Source organism: Pseudopodoces humilis, chromosome 5 (assembly GCF_049639895.1).
Source record: "Pseudopodoces humilis isolate 2021_Gansu_Grassland_sample_001 chromosome 5, ASM4963989v1, whole genome shotgun sequence".
Taxonomy (NCBI): Eukaryota; Metazoa; Chordata; class Aves; order Passeriformes; family Paridae; genus Pseudopodoces; species Pseudopodoces humilis.
The window spans coordinates 27,216,874-27,232,961 of NC_142204.1; the positions used below are offsets into that span (position 1 = coordinate 27,216,874).

Here is a 16,088-nt window from a genome sequence, read left to right on the forward strand (position 1 = left end):
TTAATGAAAGACATTGTATTTTTAATTACAAGAGTTTTGTTTGGAAAACAACTACAAGTTTCAGAGACAACAGAGAAGTCCTCATGTCCGAAATAATCCACTCTAAATACTAGGTTAATGTGCTAACCTAGCCTAAGCAGCATAGTTTGTAAGAGAGATTCTGAGTTTCTGGTGTTGTGTAGTTATATGTGAAGAGAGCATGCAGCTCCTCAGTGTCACTGTGGCTGCCTCCAACTTGTCCTGGGGGAAACCACAGAGGCTTTAGGAGTCTTAAAAGGCAATAAACAGATTTGTTTATTATAATACAATTTGCAGCAGTAATATTACAGATTTTTTTCCCCACCTTCATTCATTTCAATCAACAAAAATCATACTAGAGATGCTCATAAAAGAAAAGAGAATTGACACAACAAAGCACAGCACAGCCTAACCTTGTGTCCTTCACTGTCCCTGCTCTTTCAAAAGTCAAGACTAGAAACATTCTACCCCATCAGATAATAATTTGGATGTAGATCATGACCAGATATTGCACACATGTTCGTATGAGAATTCATCTCAATATTCAGTAGAAAGAACAACTGAAAGAGAAAACATTTTGAATGACTTGAACTTCACTGAATTGAAACCCATCAGTGCCTCCATGACAATGACACATGAATCTTTATATGATTAAAACTTCAACATAATCTGAAAACAACTGTGGAAAAAATCCCAAAAATAATTAAATACTGAAGCCTTCTGAAGATTATTCAAGATACATATATCTGTTGCAGACAACATCAGTGAAAATTGTAAAATGGAAGTTTTGCCTGTTTGTTATACTTGAGGGAATTTAAACTAACTTTGTTTTGACATTAAGACTGCCTTAGTATAAAAGATGAGGCTTCTGAGATACTAGAATTTCTGCCTCTTGAAGTGCTGGTAATGCTTTGGGTTGCAAAATACATAGTTTTTAAGCAGATGTTTTGAGATACAGAACTGTGTGCATAAGACAATGAATGTGTCTGGAGGCTTGAAACACAGAATTACTGAATGTTCCTGAAGAAGCCAAAAAAAATCTTATTTTAAGGTCATTTTAAAATACAGTCCATCTCAGCAGTGAAGATGTTGTGGAAGCAACTCTCAGCTGCTTAGTGAAATTAGCTACCAGGACTCCTCCAAATTGCCTGCAGTGGAAAATTGTTTATATCAGAAATACACAGATAACTGGCATGTCACTTGGTCACTACAGAAAATATGGGCCCCCAACATTTGCTGAAATAACTTTTCTACCCCAAGACTCATTATATATTTAAAAAAAAATTAATAAAATACTGTTCTACAAAACCAAATGGATAATTTATATAGCAATTCCTGTTTGCTTTACATCAGTAATGGTGATGGTACTTCTGAGATAACTCTCCTGCTGCCTGTAGGTAGCTCAGCCCTTCCACTCCAATGGGCTGAACACCTACATGGCCAAATGCTGCTGAAAAGGATAATCAGGGCTCCACCTTTCTTGTTCCCTTCAGACCCTGATGTGTGTATACCCACAAATGTCCTTAACAGAATGATGTGTAATGGCTTTATTATATATATAAATACCATTTGGGAGACAGGCTGGTGCTACTGCACAGTCATGTATTTTTAAGCAGTGAAATTTAACAAGAATACAGAGCAGCAAATGCACTGCTACAGGAGATATTAAGAATTCTCCCTCTGGTTTTAGACCAGCATAAATATGCAATCTCTTTTCTCCCCCTCCTGTTCTATTTTGTAGGAAAAAAATCAAAATGAATTTATAATTCAGAATCCCTTGAAGAATGAAAGGAAAAAAAGTGGGTATAAAAATATTTTTATCCCAAATATAGTAGAACTACATATTCTAAAAACTGGACGCTGATAAATTCTGAGCAGGAATCCATGCACAATCTCAGTGGGTCAAGTCACTTCAGATCAAGATGCTGATATAAGGTAGGACTCAAAAACAAGATAACTCCTTTAACATTCTGAAGGAGGATGCCGAAACTGAAGTGCCTAAAAATAATTTCATTAAAAAATGGGACCTATGTTATTTTGTGAGAAGATGGAAACATGCTCAGAGATCACGTTTCTGTTGTTATTTTACTAACAAAAGTCCCACCAAGCCATCAAGTATACTCTCATTTTGGATAATGCTAGCTGAAGGTCAATATTCCAAAGCTTATCTTAGCAAGAAAAATAATTTGGTTTCTAGAAGCACCATTAGCCTGTTTTTAAATTATCATTCAATGCTAAAGCAAAAGGGAATAAAAGGAACATTTACTGTTCAGAGCAACTACCCTAGAAAGAATATTTAGACATGTTTCTCCCAATTAGATGATGTTTGCAACAGACTGCAGGTGACAACACCCTCCTGGACACACAATGAGCCACTGCAAAGTGGGTTCTACAGAATTCCTTTTGTCTTTGAGGAAGGAGATGTAGCTAAAGGACATGGACTTCCCAACAACACCTGTGTCTGGGCTGGATAAAGGAAAAACACTCCTTTCCTTTTCCTAAATGAAAAACCCCTCCAAGGCTGTAAAAACTGCATCCTTCTCAAATGGCTTGTGACTAATCCATAAATCAAAATGTTAATTCTTGAAACAGCGCAGATTAAATTGCTTATCCATGTTTAGCTATCTTGTCTATTCACCTCTGGAAGACCCTACAGTGCCTTTTCAGCCTCTCCAGTCTGCATCCCAATTGCTCCTAGGTCTATATCTGGGCTGTGCTGGTGTGGAGAAGGGAGAAGACAAAACCTCACATTAAGATTTCCTGATGGAAAAAGCTTTTTAGATCAGAAAACATGGAATTCATCCTAAACCTGTAGCTTAAGTAATAAGGTAATTCAATTTCAAATTATTAATTCTCAAATTATTACCCCCATCATCATACTAACCTAAGCATTTTCCTTCCACCCCCAACTAATACCACCACTAAACAGCCTGATTCTGTGTAGTTCCTTATTCAAGTGGCAAAAAACAGGCAGAGACTGGGTTTTTTTCTCATTCATCCTTTATCACTCTAAAATGCAAGCTGCTGTTTCTCACTCTAGAAAATTGTTATGCCAAACACCCAGTTTAAAATCAAACTGGAAAATAAGGAAGCCAGGAAGCCATGCCTTGCATTTTGATTCTCACCCTGCATAAGAATTTCAAACTACTATGAATAATTCTCACTGAAATTCCAGATTCTATTGGATTCCAGAATTGCATCAGTTTTGGGTAGGGGGCATGACTTCCACTGTTATTAACAAGAGTAGCACTACTTCCAGCACAAGTGTTGAGAGCATTCTGCAGTTGGATTTAAAAAGGGTAAAAAAATTAATTCTTAGTCCACAGTCCATTACATATAAAACCAGAAAATTTTGCGCAGTATCTAAGACACGTGGACCTTCACTTGTTGTAACAACTTCATGACTTCTCCCAAATAATACCAGCTGCAAAAATGTGAATATAGCCCAACACTTTGGAACAACTGGAATTTCAAATCCGGCCTTCAAATCCCGACTTCAGCATTTTAATGTCATTATTAACACATTATTAACATATTAACTGCTCACACAGCCCCTCAGGAGTGCAAATAATTTATTAAACTATCAGGAATCTTACTATTTCTGATTATGTCTGCATAGAAAATATATACTGCTGGAATCCTACTGCACACAGCAATTCAAATCTTTCTATGACTTCTCTGATAGTAAAAGATTTCTTACTAGCCTTCAATTATCCACTGAACATCCTGAGAGATTTTAATAATGGATACTTATCATTCAGTTCATCACTTTGTCTGTGCCTTCAGTTATAATTTCAATACATCTCAATTGAATCTTCTACCATAAACACAATTTTGCATCCAAGGAAGAACTTACTTTCTTGTATTGCATTAAGAATTTCTGAAAAGTCCACATCTGTCTTCTGTATGTCTGGTTTTATCCATATTTGCGTTTCCAGCTGGTTAACCTGCAAATCCTCTCTTCCTTCTGAAGAAATTGAAGAGATTGATGGGGTTTGTGACAGTGCAGTACAAAACACAGCCAAGGGGCTTCAGGTGAGGAAACATACACATTGAATGAAGATATTTCCATTTTTTCCTCCTTAGCAGAATCAAATTTTCTTCATACCAAGGAGCTTCACATAGAACATGGACTGATCTAAAGCTAAAGAGAATGAAGCAACAACATTCTCTGCTATCAGCAATGATGCAGAGTCGCCACTGGCATGTCCCTCTTTCAGGTGACCATATGCTGCCATGTCATGAGCGTCACCTCACCATACCATCTAAAAACTAGCTCCCAAATGTGAAAACAAACAAGAGATGTTGTTACAAATAACAGAGGAACAAGCAGACTAAAAAAAGCCGCACACACAAAGTTGCAAGACAGAAAACAGCCTTTAGGACAAAAAGAGCATGGACAGCGTGTTTCAGATGCAGGGCACTGTAAGTTCTCATATGCCAACCTGATGGCATGACATAGTCTAGGAAGAAGTCCTGCACTGGAGTCCATTTTAAATGGATTCACACTGGTATACAATGGTTGGTGTTTAAAAGCACTGCAGAATAAAAAGTTATTCTGGCTGGTCACAGTTTCAAACCTATTTACACACAAAAATAGACACAGGATTTTCCCATTTCAATGCTCTTTCAACATGAGCAAAGAAAGCAGAAAGTTTTGAAACAGACACTTTCCATGCACAGAAGGGTGGCTGCATATCAAGAGTAGACAGAAAACAGGCAAAAGGCTACAGAGTATTTGGATACAGACAGAGAGAGGGAGGGAACTACTGGGAGTACCTCTGGTACCTCTGGTTTTCAAAGAGTAGCAGGTAAACCTTTCACAAAGGCATCTGTTAGAGATGATGCTCTTGACTACCTAATGCACACAATTAGCAGAGACCTTCAGTGGTCAGGGAGATATCTGAGAAGGGAGTTGATGACAAAAAGGTCAAGATGGAAGAACAAACTTTCATTTAGATTACTGTGCTTCACCAGATGCTATCACTCATGCTTTAGAAAGAAGCATTTTTCCTTCATTTTCCCTTCATTTTCCCTTCATCTGCTTTCATCATTTCCCTTCATCATTCAATCTGCCTATAGCAAGCTGCTCTTATTTTGAATTCTGGGCTAGCCCACTGTATTTTCCCCTTCTCCTTGCCGAATTATGATCTCACTACTGCCTTGATGGGAGGAAGAAATAATATTCCTAGGCACAAAATTACTCAAAAGTATTTTAAAGGCCCTTCTTCACTTTTTGGAAATACAGATCTCAAAATGGGTACACTTTGACCAGCTTCATCCTTTATTATTTTTCAGTGATAAAATATTATAAATTCAAATTGTCTCATGCTTGCTTCAGCGTATTCTTTTGTTCCACAGCAAAGATTCACTGTTAACATCAGAGACAACTCCCCTTGTAGATTCCTGCAAAGCAATCTGTCATAGCAGCAGCAGGAGTCAGCATTTAATGATGTAGAACAAAGAGAATTTCTTAAGTGAGACAACTGATTATTCATACAATAGTAGCCTAGGGAAATCTGCAGATGGCCTCGGAGATGAGAGGCTACGATTTGCCCCAAAAGAGATTTCTGAGGCCCAAGAAAAAAATACTCCAGCTGCTGAAAAATACATACAAACAATATGATGGAAGTAGAAATCAGTGGAGAGCAATTCAGTTAAGGAGCTTTGCAAATCATGTCATTCAGTTTGTTCTTAAATACTCAGCTACCACTTTTAACATATACCATCTCATACTTGCATCTTCACCTCCAACAGCCTTTGTTCTGCATTTCAACCCTAGTTAGAGCAAATTAATGACAATACGGACAAATACAAGATACCCTTTCTTCCCCCAAACCCTCCATCCTTGTTACATTTAAGTTGCCATTCCTCAGAAGAGATGAAGGTTGCAGGATCCCTGCAGCATCTCCAGCAGACCTGAAGTAATTGGGCCGGGGGGAAAGAAAGTGGCAGTCAGCTATGGAGGTCCCAAAGCGCTGATATCTGATGCACTATCTAACCATAGACCTTTAATAAAATTAAACTCTTGGAGAATGTACATAGCTGACTTCAAAGCCCCTCTTTAAATAACAAAAACTGAAATGCCTAGGAAGTGGTCAGAAAATGACCAGCCTAAACCTGACTGTAGTTCAGACAATGAAGTCAAGACAATTTTGCTGCATTTGAATTTCCTCTCCTGTATTTGATCCTCTTGCAGTATATGGAGATTTCAGCAATCCACAGAAATGACTGTGTTCTATGCTGGTCTGATTCACAGTAGCCTTAATACCTGCACAAGTATCAGATTAACCTCACTGCACAAGTATCAGATTAACAGCATCCAGTCCGATTTCAGTAAAAATTGTAGCCATAATCTTCTACCAATCATTTGTGATAAAACACATGGCTAATAACAGACTTGCCTTCACCAACGCAAGGGCAAAAATGTATCTACCAACAATGTAGCTTTTAAATTAGGGATTGCAGGAATGCTTTCTTCTACCATGATCTTTATCATGTCAGTAAAGACTTGAATTTAGGCACTTGGGCTTCTATCCTCCTCCCCTTCTGCCAGCATCTACTTTTCAGGAGGAGCTACTGCATTTTTTTAGCTGAGAGAAACATCACCCATGTGATGGGTGGTGGACTGGCCAAATTAATGATTTCTGGCTTGTTGTCAGACAGAGGTTTTAAACTAGCAGCTCTTTGGAAAAAGCCACAATGACCTCATCCATGTTCCAGAGATTTATTTTCTTTCCCTTACCACAGATCTCCAATACTACATGCAAAGACAGTATCTGATGTCACTGTTGCTATTGATGGATCACTAACCTGCCTTTAGCATTTCTTTCTTGCTTTAGCAGCTGCTGATTTATGTTTTATCAATGACATATCCCACTGAGTAAAATCTAAGCAATATTGTCTGAGAAGATACTTTCCACTGAAGTATGAGAAATAAACACATATAAAAATGAAGTAAATATTAGATTTTTAAAAATTTATGACTTTTTTTGTAAAGATCAGTCTGAGATTTTTATCATCTTACTGAGACTTTCTAGTTCAACTGAAAGAACATTTTAAATTACCTCATGGCACTCCATCTGATTTACTCATTGATACATGAAGTTGTGCATAAAACAACATATTTTTTTCTTATTTGTCTTGAATGGTCCCAATGAATTATGTTAGGAAAACAAATGAAATTTTTAAAAGACTTAATTTTTAGAGGCTAAATGAGATGGCTTGTCCTAAGTCAGAATTTTAACATATTTCTAAATATAAAAATGACCAAATATATTAGAGAAGCAATTTGTATACCAACATAGTTAATATGGTACTGATGTTAAACAAGGTCGTTCCAACTTGTAGTGAAAGAGATTTTGCCACGTGGGTGGATGCTTCTGTCACAGGGCCATCTACCTCTAAGAGGGTGATACTTAGCAAGAACAAATACAATTCTAAGATGAGCAGGTTTTTTTAGCTGCACTAAGTATTGAATATAAGTTCTACAGAGAAGTTGTTCCTTCTTAGCAGACCCACTTCTTAAAAGCAAGCAGAAAGCTGCTATGCATGGTGCCCCTCAAGGCAAACCCATATCAACAAAGGATAAAGAATCATCCCTTCAGGCACATTTTCTATTGACTTCTTCCTGTTCATTCTTGGCAGGTGGTCTGCATCAAAAGCAGAGTTACTTAATAAGGCATCAAACTGTAGTGCCATCTCCCTTTTTCTATTTTAACCACCAGTAATGAAGAAGACCTCAAAAAGTCATATGGTTTGTGCTCCACTGGACCTCTAAAGCAGAAAACAGTACAGAACTGCATTCCCAAGGATGGGAATAGGAAATGTTGTGCCTCTGTGAAGATCCCAGTACGGAGAGGACACGTTTGCTTTCCTGAGACATCCACCCACACATGATTAGAAATTATGTCACCTTTTTGCTTTGCTGCTGCCCTTATACCTGGTCTAAGTTGTGATGAGTTTTATGCAACTCTTAAGGGGTTTTGAGCTTTTTTGGCATCATAGTACATAGGTTGAGATTTCTAGTGGATCCATTAGAACCCTAGAAGCACTTACCTGTAGCGTATCTACTCATCCAAGGAATAAGCCTGCCTCCTGATTTGTTTCATTTTGCTTTAGGTTGGGTTTTTTGTTGGTTGGTTGGTTTTGGGTTGCTTTTGGTTTCCTTTGTTTTTTGTTTGGGGTTTTGCTTTTTTTTTTTTTTTTTACTTATAAAGGAAGGACTGGCTTAATTTTGAGATATCAGAATGAACCAGCAGGCTTGTTGTTAGGAAAGAGGTCTTGCTATCTTTTGGAATGATACAAACCTTTTGTAGAAATTAGTAACACTATGCAACCCTATTTTAGTCAAATACCTTTTCTGACTTTAAAAGCATTTCTGCCAAAGAAGCAGCTAGTTTGTTCCATCTTTTGACAGTCTTCCCGCAAGAATCTTTCTTCGGAATATATGTAATATATTTAACATAGAAATAGAGTCTTGCATAACACTAAACCCCTTTAAGCAAGAACTGTAGAGCTAAGAAAAAGCCCCATTTTCCAGTCAAGTATTACAAGAACATAATAACTGATTATTCAAAGTCTCTCTCACTGTTCCTTGAATTATAAGATATTTTTCAGATTAAATGTGTCGTTACTTTCCCAGAAACTTTGCAAAATTTTATATATTGTATATTTTCTTCAGAATAGAATGGTCAGGTTGTTTTAAGACAGCTATATTACACTGGTCTCAGGACATCATAACCTTGCTCTAAGATCAGTGAGTTTAGTCCTAAGCCTTTTCCTGTTTTTTCCCCTTGAAAGGAAACTCTGATGGTAGAACAATCAGGAATACCCACAGAGAGCAGCATTTTGCAGCCTTTGTGAGGTGACTACATATTGTAAACTAACAACAGCCAGGAGAGCTGAAATCTGAGGGTGAACTGTACTGATTTTAAAGTAACCATGCATAATTGATTGCAGGGCTGAATGAAAGATTGTTTCATAACAGCGAACAGGAGAGTGATCAAAGCAGAAAGGAGATAAAATAAGTCTCTGAAAAGAGTTAAGTTTAAAAACACATAGGCCCCAGAGAAGCAAAACACCCTCAAAGACATCACTTAAAATTATTAATATTATTTTTGAAGCCCCTTACTGAGGGCATGCACAAGTCCCTCTTAGATAGATTTAGTATTTGTGTGTGCCACATGCAGCACAAATTGATACAGAGGGATGCAATTTCTGCCTGCATCAAATACATTTAAATTAAACAAAAGAGATAGCATTGAAAAATGGTGGTTTTTTTCTGCTAGCGTTTTTCTTTTTTTGTTAGCATGCTGTTGCAAAAGTCTTCTCCAGGGTGCTAGAATGAACATTCCAGAAGACTTGATACCTTAAGACCAGGAATTTTCAAATAAGTCACTTTTGTGATAGAAAAGTAAAGGGCTGAATGAAATAGGCTGAATGACTAAGCAAAGTGATAGAAGATTTCAAGTTCTGCATCGTCTGCGAGCTACTTCAGCTCTTAATTTCCAAGTACTGCATAATCACCACGTGGTGTCCTGCCACTCAGCCCTGTGGCAAAAGGTCCTCATGGTGATTGAGGCAAACTGTTCTCCTCGTCAGGAGTTTTGCAGAGGCTGCAGAGAGAATTCCTGGAGAATTCAGAGGGAATTCAGGAGAATGAACGAGCTGTGTGTGGTGGGGGGGTGCTTACAGATCACGCTTGAAGTACCAACATGGGAGAAATTCTGCTCCATGTGTCTAACTTACAGTGTTTGGAACACAGGCTGTAGATAATGGAAAAGTTAAATGTGCAGGCTGGTTTCTTTGACATTAATGTCCCTTCTGCATTAGGATGGTTCTTGCAAACATGTGGGGTTTTAATATGAAAATTAGCTTAACAAGGGGAATACTGAACTATTTTGAAATCTGCTTGCATTTTCTATGCTTCATTCCACATGAGAGAGAGTTCTATGTACACCCAGTAGAAGGCACACTGAAAAAGATTGTTCCCCTAATAATGTTAGACAAGTAAGATAACAGCATTACTATTAGTGCAAATTCAAATTTCTAGATGAATTTATATCAGCCATCCCCATGCCATGCATGCATTTGCTGCCAAGAAATACTTGAATGACAGAGCTTCCTGGCAGAATTATTTGCAGGGTTTTAGTCTTTTAATCTAGGAAAGATGCATGCCACATATCCTGCCAGTCAGCAAAGAAAAGAAAATGTGATTTAACCAGCAAGTCACATCGAACTAACACAGATCTTCAAAAGACCATTAACAATCAAATGTAAATGCTAACAAGCATATACGTATTTTGTGATGAGAAAAAGATACATTTTACACAGTAAATTATCATTGTTGAAGGCTTCAGTCCTAAATTTTTTGATAATTCAAAGTTAATTAATTTGTGACTAAGCTTATTAAACATGTTTCCTTTTTTCCTTTAATTTTGGTTGCTAGTTTCAAGAACCATGTCTTTTTACTCGCCTGCCAAGTCAGTTTTTGTGTTGGGCAATCCCCCTAGTTCTTTATTCTTATTTACAAGCTCAGTAAGTACAGTCATCAATAAAAATGCTATAACTTGATGAGCAGTAAAAAAAAAGGACCCAAACGTAAAGAAAAACCTGTCCAAGGCAAACATACCTTCTTTTAAACTTGTAATTAATCAAATACTTCTTATCACAAAAAGCAAGAGAGTGTAAGAAAAGTTTCTCAGTGAATTCCAATGACCCCAGTAGACTTTCACCATAATGCCAGAAACCAGTCCTTTCAGCACATAAAGTTCTTTCAGGTACCGTGGACATGCCTATACAATTTCAGGTAGAAAGGAATGCCCTTTCCAAAATGTACAGTTCTTTGGCTCTGAAAGGGGTCTTTTTGAACAGCAAATTTTTGAAAGCAAAATTTTATACAATATTTTTATATGTTTCCCAGAGTGATGAGTCTTTACATGTTAACTAAATTTTGGAAATAAATTATTTCAAAGACAGCCCTTCCTTCAGGGTTTTGTAGATTGCCTGCAGCACTTGTTTCACTGTATAAGTGATATAAATTACAATCTACATTACTGCGTATAGTGTAATATATCTAAACCTCAAAATGCATTAAGGTTTTACCAGAAGCACAGAGAGAAAATCTTGCCAGGGAACCTCTGAATTCCTGTCATTACAAGATGGGTCACAAGTGTTAGGAAATGTTGCAAGTAGAGAATAACTAAGAAGATTCCAGAGTTTCACACAATGAAATTATTTCCTTTACTGTGGCTTAGACATATTAAATAAGACATTTTTCCACAGCTAGCAAATTTAGGGAGTCCTAGAAAAATGAGGTTTGACAAGTTCTGCAGAATCTGAAGAAAAAGGAATTTGTCACCAAGAGAATGAAGGAATGTAACATTGTCCTGATTATGAATAGATTAACAATGGGAAGAGCAGACAGAAGCCCAGAAACCAAAGCGCTGCTTGCTGCACAGCAAAGACACAATGCCATCAGAAGGGAGGCAAGGCATATTTTGTCCCCAGGTTTGTCTAACCCTGATACTGAGGAAATGGACTGGGATGACAGCTTAACCCCCGCTAGGCTTGTTTCATACTTCATTCTGTTGCTCTTACAGAGACCCTAAATGATGATACCATTGCTTTCAAAATGAGCCTTCTGTGAGCAGCACAGACATGACTATTCTACACTGTCTTCAGGAGGAATTGTGCCAATTCCCTGTAGCCAGCAGTCTGCCCCAGTGGCTTTGGGCTCTCGATTTCAGTAGCCTTGTGCCCCTCTAGCCACAACACACCACAACTGCACATATAGATGGAAGATGATAACTGGAGGTTTCTCAAAACTGAAAACATGCTGGCCCTGATTTTGGAAAGAAATGCATGTTTGCCTTAATGTCAGTACAACTAAATTGATCATCTGATTGCTTATACTTGTCTTTGTTTTCCTTCTTTCTAAGAGAAAGTTCCCTCATATGGGTGCACCTGCAAAGGTGCCAGGAGTCTTCCCTTCCCTGTTAACAGCCTTTTTCTTCCACTTGTTTCTCCATTTTCCTCTGTTTTGTTCCAGTTACTTGATACCTTTATATCTGCTTAAAATCCAAGCTTGGAAGTTGTAGTTCTGCTCATGGCTGAGCAGTACCTCTTCGCAAGCTAGCACAAAACAAGTTTAAAAATTTATTTATTTTTAAGTAAGGTACAGTACAGACAATCCACTGCTCCCTAATCACTTTAACACCCAGATTAGTAATAGAAGTCATGAGCCTCAGGCTCCTTACTAGTTACAAATAAAACTGGCAGGGAAGTAACTGAAAAGAAATGCTGGAACAATGAACAGTATCTATTGTTTCTTGTCCTTAGCATACAGCTACCTATGAACTTCATTCAAAGGAAACTGCTGTCAAATAAATAGAATTAATGAGAGACAATAAAAGTTGTCATTCTTGAAAGAAGAAGTGGTGCAAAGGGTAAGAAGTTATTGTGAAGAAAATAGAAGTAGAGTGTTATCAAAGAAAAAAATACTCTCAACCTGCACTTTATCAAGGATTATTTCTTTTTATGGTCCTAGTTTCTTTTACTGATAAGAATTTAAATGCCATTTTTAAGTCCTAAAAATGCATTCTGTTATGCTAGACTGCCTTCATGTTTGGAGTATTTGCTAAGAGGACAAAGAAAATTTCAAAGTGAGTATAGCATACACTACTCCAGCTGTGAGAGCTACTTGATAGTGATAACAGCAGTCCAATAGAAGGAAAAACCCAAATTGTATGAATTATTTAAAATTAGAAGGAACAAAATCCTACAAACTTACTGCATGCAGTAGCAGGATGATAGCTTAGAAAAGAATGCTGTAATATATGGTATCTGAGTAACTAATATACATAAGAACATAGTCTTTCTAAAATATCAAGATGCTTATGATATCTTAGATAAGGTAGTACCACTGGACAACTGATGTCTTAAACCAATTATGAAGCTACAGCTGTTAATTTGTGACTGAGTTTGAGTGAGGAACGTAGGATTTTTTGTTTAAACTAGAATTTCCTCTTAGGAGTGCTATTCATTGCTGTTGCTGCTGATCATAATCTTTCTTAGATCTATTTGCATACAGCTCAAATGCAGTTTAACCTGGACACAAACACAAATACAGTGCTCTCAAATAGAATTGAAAAGGCAGACACAAATCATAGAAATGATACTTCATTTCAGATGAAGATATATAAATTAGGGAAGACTCCTGTCACACAAAAAATGTTCACCATAGATCATAGATGCTCTTACTGTCCTAAGAGGAGAATATGACAGATAAAACTAATCTCATATACTGAATGATAATCATTATCCAATGGTCACTAATGAGCTTCATTTTAGGAAACCTCTGGGGTCTACATAAAAAGGGATCTTTTTCTCGATCAGAGGCCTGAATTTGCTGCTTGCACGTAATTTAATACTTGCATACATCATTATATATATTTAGCAACAGCAACGTTTCAGTAGTAGTAATTTCTGTACTTCAACAAAAAAAAAAACCAGAAGCTGAAGAAACAGGACAAACAAGTGAACAGAAGAACTAAAATAAACAAAACATATGGTTATGAGTCACTGTAAATTCTTTAATCTGTGTTGACAAAGATTATGATGACTAAATACTATGAGTCCATGAAACTCATGGCAGTAGACCTGTATAGCAACTTACAATAGATATTCTAAAATTTTAAATTCTATGAAAATTAAGCCATTTACTAGATCTGAAAATTAAGAGGGGTGCACTAAGAATTTGCAGGCAGAACTGTCTTTCTCACACAAATAGACTGTCTCCCAGCACCCAAGTAGCTAAATACATCATATATCATGCTCTTTTTTGGGCAGCAACACTGGAAGGTTACTGACACCCTCCAATATATATGCTACAAAATTGACTTCACGGGCAGCTTTAATTTGCTCTGCTCAGGAAAGAAATTTGGAGTTTAATTTTCACTGTGAAGAATGACTGAGCATGGCCAGCACAAATGTACTCCCCTGCTATAAGAAAAGATGTTTCTAAAATAGCACTGGTAATTATCATAACAAGGAATGAACTCATGATGCCAGTTAGAATTTGATGGTTCCCTAGAGATTCTGACTTTCTTTTGAAAAGTTTCGTTTTGTTAATCAGTTAACCTATGTTGTAATATCTTGTGCAGATCCACAGGTTTTGTCAGTGTTATAGCAAGAAAGACTTTGATCTACACCCTGGATTGAGTATTTGGACAAAACCAATTTTAGGGTCAATTATTGAATACTATGGGGGATGTCTGTAGCCTCTAGAGCAATTAGCTCAAGGCATATCAAAATTAAATATATATAAGGGAAGCAGTATTAAAAAGCAATATCTCAAATCTCTCTGCATTAACATTTTGGACACCACTACACATTGTAGGGGTTTTTATGATTAAACTTACATCTTTATTTCCTACTTTCAGCTGTTACTCCCTATAATCTATAATCAACAAAAACATCAAATGGGAACAAGACATCAATCAGTAATTCTGACAATCTACAGATTGATCTCCACACAAGCATGACCTCGTGTTATTAACACCAGCTTTGCCATGTCATAGCACATCACACATGAGACGGGACTGGAAAAGGTATCGAGGCAAATCTGTTACCTGGCTGATGGGTTTTTGCTTTTCCACCAGTGACTGATGAAATCGTAGATCCAGAAGATGAGGCTTCCATTTTTATTGACCCTCTGGCTTGTGGGATTGAGGGATGCCCATCCACAGGTGGATGCTGTGACACTGGGTAGCTTGCTGCAGTTCTCCTCTGACAGACTTGCACACGCTTTTCAGCCCCATGAATAGATAAATTTATACCTGACAGGAATAAGAATTAGTTCTGTTAGATACAAGAGATCAACATGGAATAATTAAAGTATAAAATGCTGGGCTTTAAAATGGAGCTGAAAACATCTTCTTAAAGGAAAAAAAAAAAAAAGAGAACTCTAAAATATTAATTTTCTTTGAAAATTAAAAATGTGAACATCTTTTCTGCTCAGTGTAGACATCAGATTCAGTCACAGCAATAGATATTTAAATTAATACACTGTCATGGTTTACCATTTTACTGGTCTACAGGAGGAAATGTCTTCCATTCCCTCAAAATATCCACACAGCTGACAAAGGACAATATTAATGATGGAGCTATCACACAGTTTATTAAATGACAGTTTTCTGATTGATGGATTAGAACTTGTCAAAAATTATTTCTTTTCTTCTGAGCCTTTACCTATACTAGGAAGTCTCATATGGAAAAGATGCTACAAGTGAGGTATTAACTAGCTTTTAAGGAAAAAAATAAAGATCTGTTTTAAGGAAAGCAGTAAGGCTTCACATGGCAATAAAAAAACCTTAAGCTTGGAAAAATAATCCACTTTCTCTTGTCTTGTGAAACCTTATCATCAATACTGGAAATCGTCTTTCACACCAAAATTCTCAAATTTGTCACAATCATTTTTTGTACTGAAATTGTGATTAAAAAACAGGCCTCATTTTTCCAAAGAGAAAAGCAAAGATGAAATTTCCTATGTTGCTAATGCAGTCTTAGAAAGATATGCTATCTTACAGTAAATTGCTGATTCTGGCTTCCTCCTGTTCACATTGATGCAATTGCTCCAACTCTACTTGAATTGCTTTCAGCATACTCTGGATGAAAACCATCAGACAATCTCTTTTGGGCAAAAAAGCTGAATGATAGTTCTACACTACTGGGTTTTTTTGCTTAATTTAGTTGTGACTATTATTGCTTCTGTCAGCAAACTAATTTTGTTTTTAAAAAGAACAAATGAAACACCCTAACCAGATATAAATAAGCAAACTAAAAAGCATATGGAAAAGCAGACCCTAACAACTGAAAATGTAGATATTGTGAGCACATTGTAAAGTGCAGTCAACCAAAATCGTTGTATATTATTGATTAGATTGCTCAGTTTTGTGAACTGAAATGTCCAAGAATCCATTAATGACTCTGCTCTTCCAGCTCCCTTGGAAGTCAATGTATGTGAACCTCCAGGTCATGGAAGAGGTTTAGAATCTCTGCAATATTAA

At 36.9% G+C, this 16,088-nt stretch overlaps 1 protein-coding gene across 1 annotated transcript in view; it reads right to left on the reverse strand.

The window, feature by feature from the left end:
- Window positions 1-14,838, reverse strand: part of ANO4 (anoctamin 4) — a 120,535-nt gene extending 105,697 nt beyond the window's left edge. The window contains exons 1-2 of the mRNA XM_088055124.1: window positions 14,652-14,838; window positions 3,875-3,985 (exon numbers count right to left, since the gene is read on the reverse strand). Coding sequence (XP_087911250.1) covers window positions 3,875-3,985; window positions 14,652-14,721 — 181 coding nt within the window. The 5' untranslated portion in view covers window positions 14,722-14,838. The remainder of the gene's footprint in view (window positions 1-3,874; window positions 3,986-14,651) is intronic.
- Between the last annotated feature and the right edge of the window lie 1,250 nt (window positions 14,839-16,088).